This window comes from Cydia strobilella, chromosome 1 (genome assembly GCF_947568885.1).
Source record: "Cydia strobilella chromosome 1, ilCydStro3.1, whole genome shotgun sequence".
Taxonomy (NCBI): Eukaryota; Metazoa; Arthropoda; class Insecta; order Lepidoptera; family Tortricidae; genus Cydia; species Cydia strobilella.
In genome coordinates this window covers 7,670,347-7,692,176 of record NC_086041.1, presented here as the reverse complement: position 1 = coordinate 7,692,176, position 21,830 = coordinate 7,670,347, and the positions used below count along the sequence as shown (strand labels likewise).

The window sequence follows — 21,830 nt, the reverse complement described above, 5'->3', positions numbered from 1 at the left end:
TGAAAAGTTCACGTTTGTTGCTGTCCTCCTTATTCAGAATACAATTTAGAATGAAAAGTCTATTGAAAATTTATTGGATTGAAACTGTTAAAAGTTGTTTTACTCAAATTCGTACAAATTAGCGTAACGGTTAGAGCAAGCATCACCATTTACCCTTTCCTTACAAAAAAACCGGCCAGGTGCGAGTCGGACTTGCGCACCCAGGGTTCCGTACAAATTTAACAATTATTTTTTTTACAAATTTACTGTTTTCAGATTTTTCCCTGTATTTGTGGTATAAGATGATATTACTTGCCAAATTTCAACGGGAAGTACCATATTAATTTTGATTCCCTTGAGTGTCGAAATATACGTTTTTTGCGGCATAAACGGCCGTATCTTTTTTACGTTACTTACAAGTTTGATTTTTTCACAGCTTCAAGGGACCGTAGACCTGAGCATATGGTTTAAATTTCAACTCGATACTTACCTCCACGCGTTCCTGGAATAAAGGGTCTTGACTGACAGACGGACGGACGGACGGAGAGACGGAGAGACGGAGAGACGGACAGATGGACAGATGGACAGACGGACAGACGGACAGACGGACAGACGGACAGACGGACGGGCGGACAACAAAGTGATCCTATAAGGGTTCCGTTTTTTCCTTTTGAAGTAGGGAACCCTAAAAAAAGTCTCTCATGGGTTTGCACCAACCATTATTTAGATTATTTACCATTTAAAGAGTAAGAACGATCCCCAAAATCAGGTGCGTCTGATATGTTCCACCAAAATTCGTTTGTTTCGTAAATAACCATATATTTTCTTTCTGTTGCAGTGTGGCCAGACTTAGCTGCAGGCGCAAAAAATATGCCAACGAAATATGTGCCAGAATTCCGAATACGCAAATACAATGCCTGCCAAGAATGTAATCTCAAAATGGCTGCGAGCGAAACAAGGAAAACATAAACACCTACAATGGTCCTAGCTAGGAAATAATTATTGTAAAAATATGAATGCCAGCGATCCGGATATACTAGTGGCAAGAGGCCAACTGGAGATACAAAAAGGACCAGAGTATGATTTCGGGACAACTACCTACAACGCAGTCCTCGACTTTAATGCCACCTTCGAAAACGCCACTGGCTTGAACACTACGAGCGGAGATACATGGGACGACTATATTAAGCTGCTCCAAGATCGAGCGCTACTCGTTAGCTTCTTGATCTTGTTCTCCATGACGACAGTGTTCGGCAACATGTTAGTTATTCTTGCTGTCGTGCGGGAACGGTACCTACACACCTCCACCAACTACTTTGTGACATCGCTTGCAGTAGCGGATTGTCTCGTCGGTTTAGTAGTAATGCCATTTTCGGCAATGTACGAAGTGTTAGAGCATACCTGGTTTTTTGGAGTGGATTGGTGTGACGTTTGGCGGTCACTAGACGTATTATTTAGCACTGCTTCCATACTTAACTTGTGCGTGATCTCTCTTGACCGCTACTGGGCTATTACTGACCCCATAACATATCCAATGAAAATGAGCGGACGGAAAGCCGCTTTCCTGATTGCGGCCGTATGGGTATGTTCCGGGGCTATATCGTTTCCCGCTATTGCGTGGTGGCGAGCCGTGCGATTGGAGGAAGTGCCGGATTATAAGTGTCCGTTTACGGAAAACTTAGGATACATTATATTCTCATCGACAATATCGTTTTATTTGCCTCTGTTTGTGATGGTGTTCACTTATTATCGCATTTATCGCGCGGCGACTATTCAGACGCGATCGTTGAAAATCGGCACTAAGTCGATAATGCGTCCGAGTGGCGAGTTAGAGTTGACGTTAAGAATCCACCGTGGTGGCACGGTGCGTCAGCGCAGCGATGCCGCCTGCCACGGCGTATGCACGCCAGAGGAGGCGGACCAGGAGCCGCTCACGGCGCTGCAAAACAACGGCCTGTCTCGGTCTTCCACGCGCCTCACCAACGTCGCCACTCATGGCAAACATTTGCCAAAAAACTTCTCTTTGTCGCGTAAACTGGCCAAATTCGCGAAAGAGAAGAAAGCAGCAAAAACTTTGGGAATAGTGATGGGAGTGTTTATAGTGTGCTGGCTGCCATTTTTCGTGGTGAACCTGCTATCGGGGATTTGCTCGGCGTGCATCGCGCACGAGGAGATGGTTAACATGATTGTCACGTGGCTAGGCTGGGTCAACTCTTCAATGAACCCGGTCATCTACGCCTGTTGGAGCAGAGATTTTCGTAGGTGAGTTTACATAATTATGTAACGGGTAACCATTTGTAAAATACCTGTACCTATTTGTAATCACAACTTCACAACCCAAAAGTATCTTATAGCTAATTTTTAATATTTGTTTACATATACAATTTATTGGTTAATTACTATATTTATGTGAACTATAGATAGGTACTATATAGCTGTTAATTACCTCAAGTTAATAGTACTGTCAAGGAATTTATTTCCGGAACATTTCGTACCTTGTCACAGTGACAGCTATCAAAATCGTTGCAGACTTTTCTTGGTCGAGTGTGTACTCTCTCTTCCGGAAATCGTTTTTTCCAGATCGGAGTTTTTTCCATTCGCAATTTTTACCATCAATTTTTTTCACAATAGCTTCCTTTCCCGAAAGCATTTCTAACCATTCGCATATGTTCCCATTAATTTTATTTTCCAGTACCATATTTTCCTGTTACGTTTTCTAAGCATTCTCATATTGTCCCATTAAGGTAACACATACACAACTAATACATATACATAACATGTACATGTACATAACTAATACATATTTGACATTTCAATTTTATAAGTAACTATATTTTTATAAACATGAAAATATACCTCGTGTTCGGTGTACTCCTCAATTAAGAGAATGAAGGAACTCCAGGATAGTATTACTAATCTTCTTTTTAATTAACTTAATAACTAATAGGTACAAGTAACGTATAACTCGATATATCTATATAAATATATTGATATGTGTAGCCGCTTCGGCTGTACGGTGCAGTCTAAATGTAGGTACGCGGAACGGGGAGCCGTGACGTATGTATGTGACGTCATGTGTCGTCACCGGTCTTCGCTGGTACTTATGTTGCGCCAACACCTCGTATTATCTTAAACCTTAAAAACACATGCAGTAGTTTACAAATTAACTAACCGCATAGCATTCACGTGACGTGTATTGCAATTCTTAAGTTCCAACGGCCTACTTATGTACATTGGGACGAGTAAAAACCTGCTGCATCCATTTACTTACTTACTGATGTGGCGCGACGACCCGAAGTGAATCTTGGCCTCCGACACCAAAGACCGCCATGCTACTCTGTCCAAAGCCGTTTCTGTCCAATCGACGGCGCCGAGTTCGCTGAGGTCTTTCTGCACTTCGTCTCTCCAGCGGTACCTAGGGCGTCCACACGGTCTTCGGCCACTTGATACTCCAGCGCACGCCCTCGACTGCGCGATCTTCCCCCATCCGGACTACGTGCCCGAGCCATCGGAGCCTGGCGGCTTTCGTTTCTCCAATGATGTTCGGCTCGGACACCAGATCTTCAATCTCCTGGTTCTTGCGGAGTCTCCAGGTTCCATCCTCTCGACGTGTGGGGTCCCAATATCTTGCGGTAGATCTTCCGCTCGGCTACCAGCAGCGCGCGCTCCTCTTTTTGTGTTAGTGTCCAGGTTTCGCATCCGTACATAAGAATTGGCCTTATGACCGTTTTGTATATTCGAAGCTTCGTGTTCCTGGTCATTAGCTTGGACACTAACATCCATTTACTAATCTAAATTTTGTACCGTTAACAATTTTCATCAAATTGGTATAGATAGTTCTGAAATTGCCAACTATTAACAAAACACACATCCACTCCACTCGGATCGAATAAATCGTGCGAAAACCGTTGGAGTATCGCGGTAACTTTATTACTCTCGTCACGGCAAAAGCCAGCTGCACTATTCATTTAGATATATATTGGAAATCGGAATTAAGTAAGTAATATATTCAAAAACTAAAACGTTATTTTTTGTTTATAGTTCTCGGCTCGGTTACCTACTAGAAACAGTGTACAATTCCATAATTTACTTATACATAGTGTGGGAAGAAATTCGGTACAGAAATGTATGGAACAGTATATTTTGTATCAGGCATAGAGTAACTTATACTAGAGCGGTACTGTCATAGTAAATTTTGTAACCCCATTAAATTCACTGCCATCTGTCGACACACTTTAAAACTAAAAATAAATATTTATAAAAATACGATAAAATGTATTTAAATATGGATAAATGATTTTTTTATTTGCATTAATTATTTTTATATGATTTTGACCCATGTTCTTTCACTGGTATGCGTTAAAATTATAAATAACAAACGAAACAGTCAACGCCCTCTATACGAGTGTAGGCCAAAACTAGTGGCGCCATCTGATCGAGAATCAAATTTTCGTGATTTTCGAGGCACGTTTTTTCCTTAGACTGTATCCATCTATTACGGAGTTATATCTATCTTTGGTATCAGGTGACGCCGCATGGCATAATTTTACTTAGCTCATACTAAGCTGAGTGAATGTCCTAGCCACGAGATTAACTCTTGGCTACCCTCCAAAAAGGGGAAGGGAGAAGGCGGCTCTGGCAGTCCAGTTGGCGCTCGGTTTCTACTACCTTTTTTTTTACTGCGAAATCAACACAGGAAGTCTATGAGCACGCACAACGCGGATTTAGCAATGTCACGAATTGGCTACAACGTCACGTACTAACACTTAACTCGGCTAAAACTAATTACAGGTTGGCCCAAAAATACGTTGACAAAGGTTTTTCTAATTATTTTATTAAGTTCTTAGGTAACTAGTACAAAATAAGTTAAAAATTAAAAGTATTATTTCAGTTTCCGATTAAAAGTAAGTTCTAAGAGAAAAGCAACGCCATACGTCTATTACTTTACTTAAGTACTGATTATGCTGCCTCGTCTTTTTGGTTTGGTCGTACCTATTCGATATGAGAAGTATATTGTTTAACTCGGGTGAAAGGCACCAAGCATCATTACATCCTTTTGTTAACAATCTTCTATACTAATAGCTCCAATTTAGCTTATTCTGACGGAAGCGTAACTACGGAACCCTACACTAAGCATGGCCCGACATGCTCTTGGCCGGTTTTTTTTAAATATATATATATATATATATATATATATATATAAATACATTTTTTTTGTTATTTTTATACATTTTCATTTTTAGTTTGAATCCTGTGTCGACAGATGGCAGTAAATTTACTGTGACTACAAAATTTACTATGACGATAACCCTCTATTTTCTTTGATTGTACCTATGTTTTCATAAATAAAAACATTCTGATTCTGATTCAAATATCATTCTGTTGTCAGTGTACGTTCGAATTGGCCCGTGTGTTAATTTAAAAATATGATAATTATCAATTTATTGGATTTTGATTTTATTGTTAAAAGTTTTGTTTTTGTTTTTAATGTATTTACTAACACATAGCTATAACGATGGTACTAACAATATTGTATGGAATTTGGAATGTTCTGAAATAAAGATATTTTATTTTTATTTTTTATTTTTTTTATAACCTTTCAGTGCATGGGTACCTATTACCAATCCATAAGTGCAAGCAGGATGATAAATAAGTACGTAATGACAATAAATTTGAGACCATCAATTAGGGAGAACCTCTGCGCTCTTTTGTTTGAGAATCGTGACCGAGTCACGATGTCGTTATAAATCACTTAATGTCACTTTTGATTTCTTCTTCTTCTTCTTCTTTTAAAATTATGGCTTCAGCCCAGTGGGACTATTTCGCTAGTATCAAGGTATTGAGAGGTTTACAAACGACAAAAATTGTACGGTTGTACAAGACAGTGTACGGTGATTTGTTAGCTCTTGTAAATCGATAGCTAGTCTTTACAAGAAGCACGTGGACTACCGGCCGTTGACTCCAAGATGGTGGTTAAACGCGCTTCAAAATTAATTCTCCATTCACTGCACACTACCACATTAGTTTACTGTATAATAAGCTATCGATATTACACTTTAAACAATATTAATAAGCAAAAAACAAAGTAATTAATCACGATGCTAACTATCAAGATGGCGCTCGAACCGGAAGTCCACTTTTGATTTCGACCGCAGTAAATTTTCCCCTATATATGTGTCACTTCCGTTTCATCATATTTTTTCATCCGTTGACATTCACAGAGCATTCAGTCTTTGTCGCGAAAAAAGCAATATACGACGTGACTTATTAATAGACATGTCAGAGGAATATCAAATATAAAGTACCTAAAGTTGCCTCCAAAAGCAGGCGAACTAAATTGACAAGTCAACGTGCACAAGTGATAACACAGTTTGGCTAGTGCTGTTCATTTCGATATTTTCAAAAAAGTTTGAATTAGAGAATATCGCGAGAATTCACCGCCAGGGGCGCTACTGTTTCGCGGTGAGTTCAAATGTAACTTTGTTAAGTGGTTTTACAAATGTTACTTGGTATTTCGAAAAATGTGCAATTTTATAGTAATAGAGACAAGGGTATTGGATAAACATATATATGAATATTGTAATTAAATAAATATTTTATTTTATTTATTTTGTTTTATTTGTTAGGAATACTTACAGCTAGAATAAGAAGTTAGGTGATAGCATAGAAACAGTGATTTTGGCTCAAAATAGAAATAAGGCCTCAATTTCTCATTTACATTGTGTGGTGTGGACGCAAAAATTAAATCGTCTCGGTGATCCCTATTGTTTCGATTGCAAAGACCAGGTCAGAATTTAAATAATTATGGATCAATCTCATCTACCGGCCACATGTACAAAATTAAATCACCAATTTTAGATTTATGGCGACAACCGGGCTCCTGAAATAAACAACTTGCCCCCAAACCTTTATATCTTTATATTATAATTATCACATGGGTAGTAAGTGCAATATCTTACCGATATCATTTTATCGACATATACTCGTGACTATTTTTTCTTTGCTGTTCCTCGTATCATTTTATCTGTCAATCTCATGTCAATTCTGGAGGCAACCTTAACATAATCCGACTATATGTCGCCGATTTTGTGACATGGGTAATTACTAACTGACGGGCCAATTCGAGTTTTAGTTGTGCGATCTGATACCGATACGATACTGATATATCAGTGTCAAAAGTGACATTTCTTCAACCAAAAACGTCACTTATGACACTGACAGATTAGTATCGTATCGGAATCAGATCGTACAAGTAAAACTCGAATTGGCCCGTATGTTTTTTTGTAATCCCAGTGAATACTAACGTAACTGCATCAAGGGAGCGAGACAATGCAGGGAGTTATTGTGTCTTTATAAAATCATCCACTCATACATTGACTGTCCTTCTTTTTTATCGTAAGTCTGAAGACGGCCTAAGATTTCATTTCATTTCATTTACGGCAGTGTTTTAGTAAATAATAGATTTTATTTCCTACGCAACCTCAATTGAAGCTAATGGTGTGGAAAAAAAACAATTAGCCTAAATCCACAATTAATCTTGACTAACACACTTTAGTTGTTACAAAAAATGTTTAGTAGTTAATGTAGTTAACAAAAGTTTCCTAATTCATTTTACTAACTACTTTTAGAAATTAGGGCGATTATTCCAAATTGTAGTTAAAAAAAAAAGAAAAATATTATACGACTAATTTACACTGATCAACCTAGTCCCACAGTAAGCTCAGTAAGTGTTAATATAGTAAAGCAAAGAACGTACTTTTTTGTATAATATTAAGCAAGATAATCGCATATTTCCCTTATAGCTTACTGTGATATAAATTAATATAGAAAATAAATAAACTTCCACACTCATTCAAGCAGCTTTGTTCTTCTAACTCCTTTGTATTGGCTCAAGAAATTTTCTCATTTACGATATATTCATTGACTGCCCCGTAAATTTCAATACCTAGTTTATACCCTCTTTTATTTTTATCGGTTCTTGTTGTCGACGCGACAAGAATTATTTTCCGTTGTCCTCAATTTTATATTTTAATTTCTGATTCGTATGTTATGAGATCATTGCTGACTTGTTATCCCACAAACACCTTTTTTTATTTAGGCTCACGAAACACACATCACATTAATATTGGAGGTAGAGTGTTCTGAATAGGACTTTTATCCTAAATATGTGCACAAGAAGATTTTTCTTGAAATATATACATACGTAAGAGGCTTTGTAACAAATATGTGATATTACAAATTTACAAGTTAATAACGATAGAAGTAGTATACATGTTAGTACAAAGGAAGAGATTTTTTTAAATATCTGTAGTAAAATATATTATGCGAACGAATTACGATACCTAAAAAACGCTTTTTCAGTAAATATGTTGCTACTTTCTCGCACTAGTGCGTAAAGTGCACTTTTCGTGCATATGTCGAAAGTTTAAAGGGCCATATGTACTGTAGAACGTTGTACGATACACGTGCGAATAGGTAATTCGCAGCTCGTGTCGATTTAAAACACTCCCTGCGGTCGTGTTTTAATTTATCGCCACTTGTTTCGAATTTCCTCTTTTCCGCACTTGTATCGTAAATAACTATTCTAATAATACTTTTTTAATCTCTTATTCAGAAAGATGTGCAGACAAGGATGTGCAGATACTGTGGACGTGTATGTAAGCGACACATTCTGGTGACCGGATTATAATAAGATGTGATATTCTTGTAAAACTGTAGTTGGAAAATCCCATGTTAGGAGCGGCGAGGAGGTTGCGTTTTTTTATTCGTGTAATTCGTGTACTTAACTTCTGGAAACTAATTTCTGCACAGAGCACAAAGCTAAATACTAAAACAATACAACCAGCTTGATCCTACGGTGCCTATATTCAATGTAGATTCAGTAATCAAATTCTTTATTAAACGAAACCCATCCTTTAGTTAACGTAGCGTAACGTAACAGTAAGAGGAGATAGTAAGTAAACGCATGATAAGTTTTTCTAAGTATTCAGAGTCTGGGGTACCATTAGGCTTAACTACAGTTTATTAGCTTTCACCGATTTAAGGCCCCTTAAAATCCGGTGTGAAAGGTGATTTGCACGGTAGGTATCGCAAACAAGAGTTAAGCTTCTAAAAGTGTTAACGTATTTTGTAAATATCTAGGTTTTACTGGACAATTTCAGATATAATTTTTTTCGCCGATTCCCCGAGTGGGTATCTAATATCTAAGAAACGATAACAAACAAGGTAACACTTGGTTCTTAAGACAAAAGTGAGGACCATATTTTCTTTATTAATTTATCAGGCAAATTCTGATCATAATCTTGGTGAAAAGCGGCGAAGCCTCGAGCGTTTCTCCAACGCCTCTGATAATCCATTTAAAGTTTGTCGGACGGAGCTCATCTTGTCGATTGGGCCGGACGACGACACCAAAATGATTGGATTTGCTTCGTAAGAATTTGAATTAAAGTAAAGCATTTAAAGCTTTAAGTAAGCATTTATTTATTCAATCTTTATCACACAAAAGAAAACACATAGTCTGAAAGGTTAACTTAATGCCATAAGGTATTCTCTACCAGTCAACCTTTAGGCAAAGCAGATAAGTTGTAGGCGGTGCAAAATCATGTGGTATTGATGATACAGTTAGGTTTTACAAACACAATACATTCAATCATAAATAATACACAAGCATAAACATACATAATTTGACTATATCTATTTGTAAATAATATTAATACAAATACATATACTTACATGTATGTAGAAAGTATAATTATTGGTGCAATAAAGAATATTTACTTACTTTCACTCGGTGGCAAATTTTGTTTAATCCTCGTGCCTTGAAACCCTCGCAACACTCAAGATTCTATTTTCGAAGCACTCGCTATGCTCGTGGTTCAATTTTGAAATTTTCGCTTGCGTACGTCGTAAATAAAGGTAACGAAATAAATTCGCGATAGACCCGGAATCTTTTAATACTTGCTATTAGCGACCCGACCTGGCTTTGCACAGGTTACACAAAACTGTAACAAATTACACACCTAAACCTTCCTCAAGAATCACTCTATTGATAGATGAAAACCGCATGAAAATCCGTTCAGTTGTTTTTGAGTTTATCGCGAACATACACATACATACACACAAACAGACGCGGCGGGGGACTTTCTTTTATAAGGTGTAGTGATGTGTTCAAAACGCGAAAGTTTTAAGTGTTTCATTAACGCAATTTTTTCCATAAAACTTACGAGGATATAATATATTCTTAGCCCAAAGCAAAACTTATTTACTTACTGTAAAAACGGTACTCAAATTCAGTTTATATCACAAAATAAGTTAGTATTAGTAAACTCTTTTACAAACCGGAGATTGGTCTGTTTTTATCCCAAAGGCCTCCGGGCCATTCATTTGATACTGTATTGTTGTAAATGCAATGTGTCTAAAACTATAAACAGAAACGATTAGTTTTAAATACCGTCCATGACGACCCATGGTACTTGATACCATAGTTAAAATTTCGGCGAATTTAAGTTTTTCATAGAAAACTTGTTTTTGCTCTATTTCGTTTGTTTTATAAACTAAAGCTGTATAAACTAATTTCGGACATAGATATACCTCATGTCATTGTATGTGCAAAGTTAACACGTAGTTTTAAAATGAGAGCGGAACTACGTTTGTATGGGAAGGTGCAATTCGGCCGAGCTTGCCGGACTTTTTTTTTTAATACTACGTCGGTGGCAAACAAGCATACGGCCTAATGTTAAGCAGTCTCCGAAGCCTATGTACGCCTGCAACTCCAGAGGAGTTACAGAGGAGTTGCCGGAGACTGCATAACTAAAACCCTTAATAGGGAAACGTAATAAAGTATTTTTAGAATGCGATCAAGTTATTTTAAACTCTTAGGCCACTGTTAAACGGTAAGTGGTCAATATTAAAGCTATTCGACACGACCACATTATAAGTGTTTCCATATCAATAGCCTAATATGGTTCACGGTCCTACCTAGTACTAATTACTTAAGCTCGATGAAATAGTTATTTACGATACAAGTGCGGAAAAGAGGAAATTCGAAACGAGTGGCGATAAATTAAAACACGACCGCAGGGAGTGTTTTAAATCGACACGAGTTGCAAATTACCTATTCGCACGTGTATCGAACTTACTTCGAACAGTTGCATTTGTTTTGCATGTATTTTGAAACAAAGTAAAATCAACTCGACTTCCTATAATATTTTAAGTTCACATTTCACTGGTATATTTTGAACTTTTTTCTTGTTAGGAGGATAGGCTTATACTTCTGTGACATCATCCAGATATCTATTTCGAGAGCCCACAGCGTGGGCACACTTGAGCTGCTTCTCTATTCACAAAATAATGATGTAAGACAGTACTTGTCTCAAGCGTAAGATCAGTAGGTACCTACACCTCTATTACGCAATGGTATTCCTTAAAACAGACTCACGCTAGAATTTTTTTTTTATTATAGTCAAATAATTATTTTATAAACAAATACTTACCTACTCCTAAAAGGACTGTATAATAAAATTCATCTTCACGTCAAATTAACTACATACTTTGAGCCACTAACTATAATAAATAGAATTCCAGGAACATTTCACTGTACAAAAGCTGAGGATTTTCCTGAAATTATTGTATTAACATTCGAGCGGCCGCTGCACTTTTAATATAATTGCGGGTTTTCAGAATCGCTTGCTAACCATTCAGTGTAATTGGCTGTGGCTGTGATGGACGTAAGCGTGGGTTTTCTGAAATGGACGCTTCGGCTCATTTACTACTAATTAATGTGATGTATATAAACTTAAGGCCCAGTAGTTTCGTGTTCTTCTCTCACTCTCGCTGAGCGTACCTAAGCGTGAGCAAGATACGCCGGCGCCGGCGGTCCCACCGCGGATATCATATTCTTGAATTTAATTATTTTGTGTGTTTTAAAAATAAACAAAGCAATCGCTGAGTTCCCTAAAGTATAATATTGCTCATTCTTTTAAAAATAATTTTCATATTTTTAGTTTTTGGGAAAACTTTATAATACTTTTTTAAATTGATTTTAGACCTATATTCGTAAATTTTTTCTATCAAGCGAAAGTCAAAAACTCAGGATTCGAATGGCTGAAGTCCCTAGCTACACAAAGGCCTCAAGATTGCTAATACAAATTTTGGCAAACGTATTATGATCTAAAAAAGCGCTACAAATTTTCAAAAACTACGTTCTATGAGCCTACTGCACCTGAAAGTTCAATTCGTAGACCAACCAGTTTCATAGAAACTTTAGGTCATAGCCATGACTAACAAAGGCTATTAGTTATAGCGGGAAGAGTATGTACAGTGAGCATGCACTTGTCTCAGGCGATGCCGCTTGGCACATTTGTTTTAATGCCAGTTCCATGCTTTTTTGCCCTTTTTTTGGTATAAATTTGTTGTTTTAATTTTCTTTCATAAAAACTTTTACCCCGCCCCTTCCCTTGCTTGCTGACTAAATGTTACTACTACTATTAATAAAAATCCATTGTTAAATTTAGATTAACGGCGCGATTCGAGAAATGAATTAGAGTTTCACTAGATATTAAATATTAAAGATATGTGACATTTCACGGCAAAAGGTACCTTTATGGCGGCTGGCGCTTACGTCGCATAGCGTCACAAATTATTGCGGCGCTATGCGACGTAAGCGCCATCCAATATTAATTTGAGCGTCGTTAATAATAGCGTAATCTTCAACCGCCATAAGGTACCTTTACCCGTGGGACGTCACATATCTTTACTTTTTCATATCTAGTGAATCTAATTCATTTCCCGAATCGCGCAGTGTGATGTTTAAATTTAAATTGCTCGCCTTCACTATAGAATTACTTCAATTACTTATTAGGTACCTTACTAACTATCTTTAAGTTTTCCTGAACTTAATCCTCGGAAAAAGCTATCCCGGTTTAAGCATTGCCGTCTTTAACGCGATATCGATTGTTGTTGAGTGCGGCTGGTCCCCAGATTAAAGGACCTCCGCCATATCTCGCGGCTAGACGGGCTGACTTTAATCTTGTTTAGATCGGGATTCGCATTCTCGGCGTTTTGTCAGCGTTTCTTCTTAGCCATTGAATCAATATGCTTGAGTCAATTTGCTTTACGTATTTACATCGTGGGTACGTTTCATAGATGTTAAATGACCAGGAAGATATTGTAACATTTGTAACCACTAACTTCTAAGGGCGGGGGAGCTGAATTTGAGAGTTTATTTGTGTATAAGTAGTTGCCATTCATAAAAATAAAATAAATATCATTACAACGGCAGTCATATATAAATTCAATGAGGGATTTCAATAACAAGGTTAAAATCGTGTGCCGTAATTTTTAAACAAGTTTAATGGTTATTTGTTTTACAAGGGGCAAAGTTGTTGCTTAACCTCTTGTGCTAATATTGATACCCGAGCAAGCGAAAGATTCCAAAATTGAACCACGAGCGTAACGATAGTATGTACATATATTAAATAAAAGAACGGTTAGCATCGGTCGCAATAAAAGTTGAAACGTATTTTTGGTAGGTCAACTTAAAGATAGATATAACTCCGTAATAGATGTATACAGTCTAAGGAAAAAACGTCTCGAAAATCAAGAAAATTTAATTCTCGATCAGATGGCGCCACTACCTTTGGCCTACTCTCGTATAGATGGCGTTAACGGTTTCGTTTCTTATTTAACAATTTTAACGCATATCAGTGAAAGAACATGGGTCAAAATCATATAAAAATAATTAATGCAAATAAAAAGATCATTTATGCATATATCAATATATTTTTGATATTTTTATTTTTAGTTTTAATCGTATGTCGATAGATGGCAGTGAATTTACTGTGGCACAAAATTTATATATATCCTCTTTGGTCAACTGTTGACTTATCAAAATCAATGAAAACGTAGCATACCTAAACCTGTATATTTGTAAACAAACGGCAGTTATCTGTTTATACAGCTTTTTCAATTAGGAGTTGTTTCTCATAGTATCTCATGACGAAGTCAGCCACCAGTTAATAATGGAATGAAACCGCATAACACTAATTTTGCGTTAACTAACTAAGTAGGGTTGATGGAGATTGCGGCACACACGTCACTGAATTGCGAAGGATTTCATTTTATTCCAAAGAAATGAAACGTTGAATTTACGTTGTTATCATTTTTAATCATTGTATATTTTTACTTTGTAATATGTAATACTGCAAGATATAAAAATAAATGTATTGTATTTATGTAAATAAATAGGTATAATATAATCGAGCAATAAGTTATGAAATGAGTGTTTACAAGAATAGTAGCAAATTAATATTACCTATGCAAGTATACACTCCACTAATTAAATTAACTTCTTTTCTATAGGCAATGATTAGAATTAATCAAGAGAAAATTCTTATGAAATTCTAATAATTCTCACATAATATATTTTCGTGGATCCGATTTATTCAAGCCAAGAAAACGGTAGGTAAGTAATGGACGTGTCGGTAGAGTCGTAATCTAGTACCCGCTGGGGAACACCCTAATGTGTTGTCGCTCGAAAGCGACTACGAGTAGGCGGGGTAACACGGCGCCAGGTTCCAATCAACTGTGTAGCACTGACTACGGAGCGACCACGAATACAAGTAGGTACCTACTTACACGAGCGACACCACGGCGTCACTATCACATCAATCTTTCAAGCAATGAAAGCGGCAATTCAGAATGTCTTTAGAGTCAGACGCGTCATGATACGAGTTATGTAGGTACGGTTGTTCGGTACTAGTGAATAGTAGATTGTTAACCAAGGGATGAAAGGCACTCATTGCTGCCGAGGTTGTTTGGCGCTCGAACGTAGTGAGAGCGCCAATAGTCCGAGACTGAAATGATGCCTTTCACCCGAGTTAAACACACTACTTTTCATTTCGAATACGAGGAAAGTAAAATGCATGTGTTTTTTTAAAAACATGACTAAGTTTACATTTTTATAATATTTCTTGAGGGTACTTTTAATTGTATAACAAATTCATTTAAACCCAAATTTCAATTGCTTATTGTAAAAAAATCGTACTTGGAACGTAGAATGCTCTAGTGCAGACACGTATCATTTTCTGCACACCTTTTAGAACAACAATGACCCTCTTTCAGAGCATGAGAAATGAAAAATCTATAATTGAACATCTTAATACCTTATTATTCGAAAACCAGTCGGCTATTTAAGTAGATAATATCGTTGTTTGCATAGTTTCCATTTAAGGCGGTTCCCTGAGCCAGAAGGCGAAAAATCTCCTTATATGATCATGTTTTTCTAAAAGGCGTTGATATTCGTAGACGTGGAAAAAATATATGTAGTTCTGGACTATATTATCTTTAATATCATAGCTTCCGATACACGAATTATGACACTTCGCTCGATACAATTAATTCCCAAAGTAACCTCTAACTCGGACTTTTAATCCAACTTTACTCGGTTATTTATTATGTGATACTATAAACAAAAAAAGAAGAAAAAACAATCTTAACTTTAATAGTAATTTCATAGCTTTCGAATTTCGATATTGTAGGGTAACGTTTTTAAAATAAATAAAAATCGACAAAATTTGATCAAAATGGACACTTGGCGCGCATGCTCTTTCCCGTTCTTTCTTGCGAAATGTGACAGAGACAGCGGCAAACCGATGGAACGGCCTTAATTTATTTTTTACATTTTAGACTCGTCGGGTGAGAATACGTTTGTGCTATACGCCACTTACATTGGTTCCCAGGAGAGCGAAAAAAAGCAAAAAAAAATATTTTTCATTTCTCATGCTCTGAAAGAGGGTCATTGTTGTTCTAAAAGGTGTGCAGAAAATGATACGTCTCTGCACTAGAGCATTTCACGTTCCAGGTACGATTTACAATAAGCAATTGAAATTTGGGTTTAAATGAATTTGTTATAAAATTTCCATTGTGATATTTACCATAAATAACGATACTTTTGCCTAAATTGTTAATTGAAAGTACCCTCAAGAAATACTATAAAAATGTATACCTAGTCATGTTTTTAAAATAACACATGCATTTTACTTTCCTCGTATTTGAAATGAAAAGTAGAGTGTTTAACTCGGGTGAAAGGCATCATTTCACAAACAACCTCGGCAGAAATGAGTGCCTCTCATCCCTTGGTTAACAATCTACTATACCCGACCAATTAAATTGCTACTAACGTAATAGACAAGTGAATTCATGCAGTCAAAACTCCGTAATAGATGGATACAGTCTAAGGAAAAAACGTGCCACGAAAATCAAGAAAATTTGATTCTCGATCAGAGGGCGCTACTAGCTTTGGCCTACTGTCGTATAGATGGCGTTGACGGTTTCGTTTGTTATTTAACAATTTTAACGCATATCAGTGAAAGAACATAGGTCAAAATCATAAAAATAATTAATGCAAATAAAAAAAATCATTTATCCATATTTAAATACATTTTATCGTTTTTTTATAAATCTTCATTTTTAGTTTTAAAGTGTGTCGATAGATGGCAGTGAATTTACTGTGGTTACAAAATCTACTATGACAGTACCGCTCTATCTTATTATATCCTTTTTGATGCAGCTTTTATTTTAAACACTTTTTGAGCGACATACAAATACAACTTAAGAATAATACGTTTTCGGTACCTAGGTATGTATTTATAATTGGCAAATTGCAGTAAATTAAAAACAAATTTAACCATAGATACGGTTTGTTTTTGTTGTTTTCAGATTTCCCCTCTGTTTATTTTAATTTTTATTTCAATTATAGTTTGTCAAAGGACTGTCTCAATTTAAACATAAACAGAGAGAATCATACTATCTTTGTCTTACACTAGTACTAGCACCCAAAAGAAAAGGATGAGTATAGTTTTTTTTGTTCTTATTTACTGACAATTTGGTTTGACCAACTATATTTAGTAATAAGCCCTAAATATAGATTTCTCATTTTCCTTTACCTGTAAGTATCCCATTATTTGGGCCCAATAAGCTCTAAATAGTTAATTTTAATTTTTAAGAATGGCACCTTCCCATACAAACGTAGTTCCGCTCTCATTTTAAAACTACGTGTTGGATTGTAATGAAACTTTGCTCATACAATGACATGAGATATATCTAGGTCTGAAATTAGTTCATAATATAGCTTCATTGCAGTTTATAAAACAAACTAAATAGAGCAAAAATAAGTTTGAAATGTATGTTATGTATGTATGAAAAATTTAAATTTACTGTATTTTTTAGGGTTCCGTACTTCAAAAGGAAAAAACGGAACCCTTATAGGATCACTCGTGCGTCTGTCTGTCTGTCTGTCTGTCCGTCTGTCTGTCTGTCCGTCTGTCTGTCTGTCCGTCTGTGACAAGCCTTTTTTTTCGGAAACTACTGGACCAATTAAGTTGAAATTTGGTATACATACATATGTAATTGTAATTATAAAAAAAAAAATATTTGAGATTCTTCGTCTTTGGGTCACAAACTTACATAAGTTTGTGACCCAAAGACGGACATGTAACGTAAACAAATTATTTTTAAACAAGGGGGTCACTTTTGGGGTGTAAATGAGAAAATTAAAAAATAAAGTTTTTCAAACTATATGGCGTTACATATCAAATGAAAGAGCTCATCGTGAGAATCTCAGATATTTTTTTTATAAATTTAAGATAAACAGTTTAGAAGCTATTTAAGATAATAGGCAAAAAATTACCATTCCCCCCCCTTTATCTCCGAAACTACTGGGTCAAAAATTTTGAAAAAAAATACACAAAATAGATCTTTACCTATAGATCACAGAAAAACCTATTAGAAATGTGCAGTCAAGCGTGAGTCGGACATAATTACTTTGTTTTTGATCCGACCCCTACACGGGCTTTTTAAAGACATTTAACATAAAAAATACATTGTTTAAATTGTGTAATGTACGGAACCCTTGGAACGCGAGTCCGACTCGCACTTGGCCGGTTTTTTTTAACTATAGTATCTGAAGCTACATAAACTAATTACAGACATAGTTACAGTAGTTTACTTTATGCTATTGTAAGTACAAAGTTTCAGAGCAATCTAGCTAGTAGTTTTAAAATGAGAACGGAACTACGTTTGTATGGAGAACCGAGTTTGACGGAAACCCTTAAGTCAAGTACTTAGTATCAATTATTGAGAGCCTCGGAATTATGTTATCGTCACGCAAAGGAATGTGGCTAAGATGCCACTACAGTGGACCATTAGCCAAGGATACGAGTGTTTCGCCTTTGATCTTTAGCCTCGCACATTATGATCGTTGAGTTTTTAATGAGCCGAAGCCCGCCTTCGCCCGGAACCTTCTTGACGATCTCATCTCAGAAAAAAAGATCAGAGACTCAAAAACATCTATCGGTAAATACGTACCTATCTATACAGCGTTAAATAAAATACTTATTTACATAAAATGACACTTTAGGGACCCCGAAAACAAGGAATTTTTTAAAACAGCTGAGTACTATTAAGTAAAACGGCCCTGCAGATGCTCCGTGTGCGTTTTTACACTCAGGGACAGCGTAAGGACTACTCGTAAAAAATAAGTGTATTGTTTACCCTACAAAAAAAATAAAACTTAGGTAGACTAAGACTATGTTACGGACGCTCAGCGCCTTTGCTAGATAATAAATTATTAATTTCCTTTTTCGTATTTTTAATGATTTCATGATTTATTTATTTATATTTATTTTCGTGTTCCCTTTTTTAAACCGAATGGAAATATTTACTATATTTAAAAAAAATCCTCAACAGCCGGATAATTAAAACACGAGGCATAGCTCATATATCGCGGCGAGTTTTTTTTTCGTATCGCAATATGGCTGCCGCCCGGACGCATGTCCCCGCGTCCACAATTTGTGGTATTGTCGGTTGACAAAAAGCCGTCGTTTGCCCGCCGAGCACTCCATTTGCCGGGTCAACCCAAGGGAAGCCTTAAGACGTTTTTATTCCCCAGATTACGTTTCCAGTAAAACATAAAGTGATTTCGTTGAGTTTTTCGTGTCTGAAATAAACAAAATTAGAATAATTAAACTTAAAATGGTTTTTACTGCCGTGTTATTTTTAGTTTTTCGTAAAAAATGGCAATACGGAATCATTATAGCATCATCGTTAATTAACTCCATGCGTGAATTTTTTTTTAATTTTGGTAATCATAATTTATATCGTTTGAACACCGAAAACAATAAAAATACTTTTGTAAACATTCACATTATTTTATTAAAAAATATTTAAAATGTTGAAAAATTTTGAGCGGTTGAAACGCTCATAATTTTTTGCGCGAATTCGACAGAGCGTTATGACGTCACACGTTTGCGTCCAACCGGTCCAACTGACGTTTGCTACTAATAGTACTAATGTTCTTCGAGCATTTCCGCAATTTCACATTTATTGTCCATTTAATTTGTTTTAAATTGCACGGATGAACTTAAAAACCACTCTATAAGTTTTGTCTTGTGCCAAAGTGTAGTCCCAAAGTATAAATTATAATCTACAAGTGTTCTTCATCACCAAAAAAGACGTAAATATGCAAATGCAAACAAAGTACGAGTACTATGGGAGTAACATTTTTAGAATAGAACAGTACCTACCTAACTCAACTGTTAATTGATATGAAGATTACTATAACCGTAAGTATCTAACTTGTATTTATATACCTACGTACTTTTTCTACCTAATTATATTGTTTTATAAGATATCATAAGATATTGTGGGCATAGGCGATATGGGTAGCGGCCAAGTAGCGGCGCAAACTTTAGAAATGGTTTGTCCTAGTCTGATTGTCAAGTATTTAGTTGACAATATGTTATTTGCATTGAACCTTAAATTAATGCGATATTCACATACATTAGCCATAGATCATATGGTACTTGGCGAGCGTTTAAATACTTATTTTGTGTTTATGTTTGTTCATTTCATATTATTTTTAGGTAAATCGTGATACAAACGTATGAGATATAACCATTTTCAATCGCTGAATCGCGACTAAAATACATTTTAATAATACCACATTTCTCAAAATCGGTGCGTCGCAGAACAAAACAACTAATGCCGAAACGCGTGACGTCACGTGACGTTTCGACCAATGGCGTTGTGTTTCGCTCACTAGCTTTTCGCGGGCAAATTTTTGAACTTTTGATTTATTATTTTAAGCAATTAAATGATAATTTAATAACGGAAATGCATTTGTAACATGATATAACGGTAACAAATATCCAAATAAAAAATATTTGGTTCAAACATAAACTTCATGCATGAGGCTAATTCACAGAAAGAACTAAAATTGAGATTATTTCTGCGAAAAGACTTATTCCCATTTGAAAATATTATACTAAACTTAGTGTTTTAGGTCACGGAAATATTTATTATTTTTGTATATCGCTACTTAATCCACGATTGACACTTAAAAGTGCATAATATTAAGCTCTTCATTAAATAAATAAATAATCGGGGGGCGCGGCATTGCCCACGACAAGTCGAGCAAATCAAATCCATTTCTCGAAGCCATTGAGGCCATTTTTAACCTGATGTAATTTTGTGTCCTGGCTAAAGCTAAACCCCTGAATTTTTAATGACATATAGTGCATAGTATGTCTTAGATATATCCTAAATAACATTCAATTTGAAAGTTTTGTCACTGTCACCAGGCCTATGGAACTCTCCGCGCGAGCTCGGATTTATACCTACGAATCGCCTCCCGTTCACGGTAGACAAGCAAGCTAGTTGGTTGCCACACGCGCTCACGAACGCACGTCACCGCGCGCCGCTGGCAATTTTTACGATAGTTATAAGCTACGTAGGTACTCTTTCTAAGCGTCGGCAACCCTAGCGTTGTGCCGGTGCGCGCGGTGCGGGGAGCGGCGCTCTGAAGATCACTCCATTGTATTTTTGTGTAGGTATCAATCGGGAGGTATTTGCGTTTTCTTTGAGAGATAAGTATCTGTTCGTAAGAACTATTATATAATCTGTGCTGTCACTCACTGACTCACTCACTGACAGATCATCATAATTCTTAGGTACTTCTAGCAGACCCACAAGTTTCTAATTTTAAATATAATTATTATTTTGCTTATCAAGCCATAAAAAAGCCAAAAATTTGCAATATCAGTCACATAAAAAGATTTAAAAGCTGCATAGTAAGTTTGTAATCCTATCTAAAGATAATAAATGCAATTAAAAGTTCCTTTTGCAGTTCTTACAAATAGGGTAAGTATAGGTACACAGGTATAGTTATAGTACAGTATAGGAACAGATTATGAAGATGTGTATAATTATGATATGTGTATACTATGAGTGTGGGTACGCATATGTGTAAGTATTAGTATGGATATACTAGTTAGGGTATGAGAATACATAATACTAAGGTATAGGTAGGTATGAGTATGGTATAGGTATGAGCTATGAGAAAACTGGTAGCTGACGTACAAAAAGTAGTTCCCGAAAAGGACTGCCAACAAAGAGAGATGGGTCAGATCCCATCAAAAAATTACATGTAAAAAGATGGGACTCTCGCCAAGCAGTTCTTCTACTACAAAAGAGTTTTGAGATGTAATGACTAATAATAAACCAAGTCAGTTATTTTAATAAACCAAGCCAGTACCGGGGAAAGTGCACAGAACTCGATTTCCACCTGAATTGGCTATTTTAAAAGCGTGACAATATTAGATATCTATAATCTAGAAATAAATACAATAGAAACCATCCATAACTCAGGAACAAAAGTATTTGTGATAAACACTCAAATAAAAGCACCTATTAGAAAGCATCGTATCAAAATGAGATTTTTATTGTATGCTAGGTACCCCTGAGATCGATACCAGCTTTGTGCGGCACTTTGGACAGGGTGGTGAGACGCCAACTAC

At 36.1% G+C, this 21,830-nt stretch overlaps 1 protein-coding gene across 2 annotated transcripts in view; it reads left to right on the top strand.

Moving 5' to 3' along the window:
• The window catches only part of LOC134756116 (dopamine receptor 2), a 161,447-nt gene that overhangs the window by 110,017 nt on the left and 29,600 nt on the right, over positions 1-21,830 (top strand). For both annotated transcript variants that reach the window (XR_010129105.1, XM_063692935.1), the window contains exon 3: positions 818-2,241. Coding sequence is in view for 1 of the 2 variants with exons in the window: in XM_063692935.1 (XP_063549005.1) it covers positions 992-2,241 (1,250 nt within the window). In the remaining variant the exon portion in view is untranslated. The remainder of the gene's footprint in view (positions 1-817; positions 2,242-21,830) is intronic.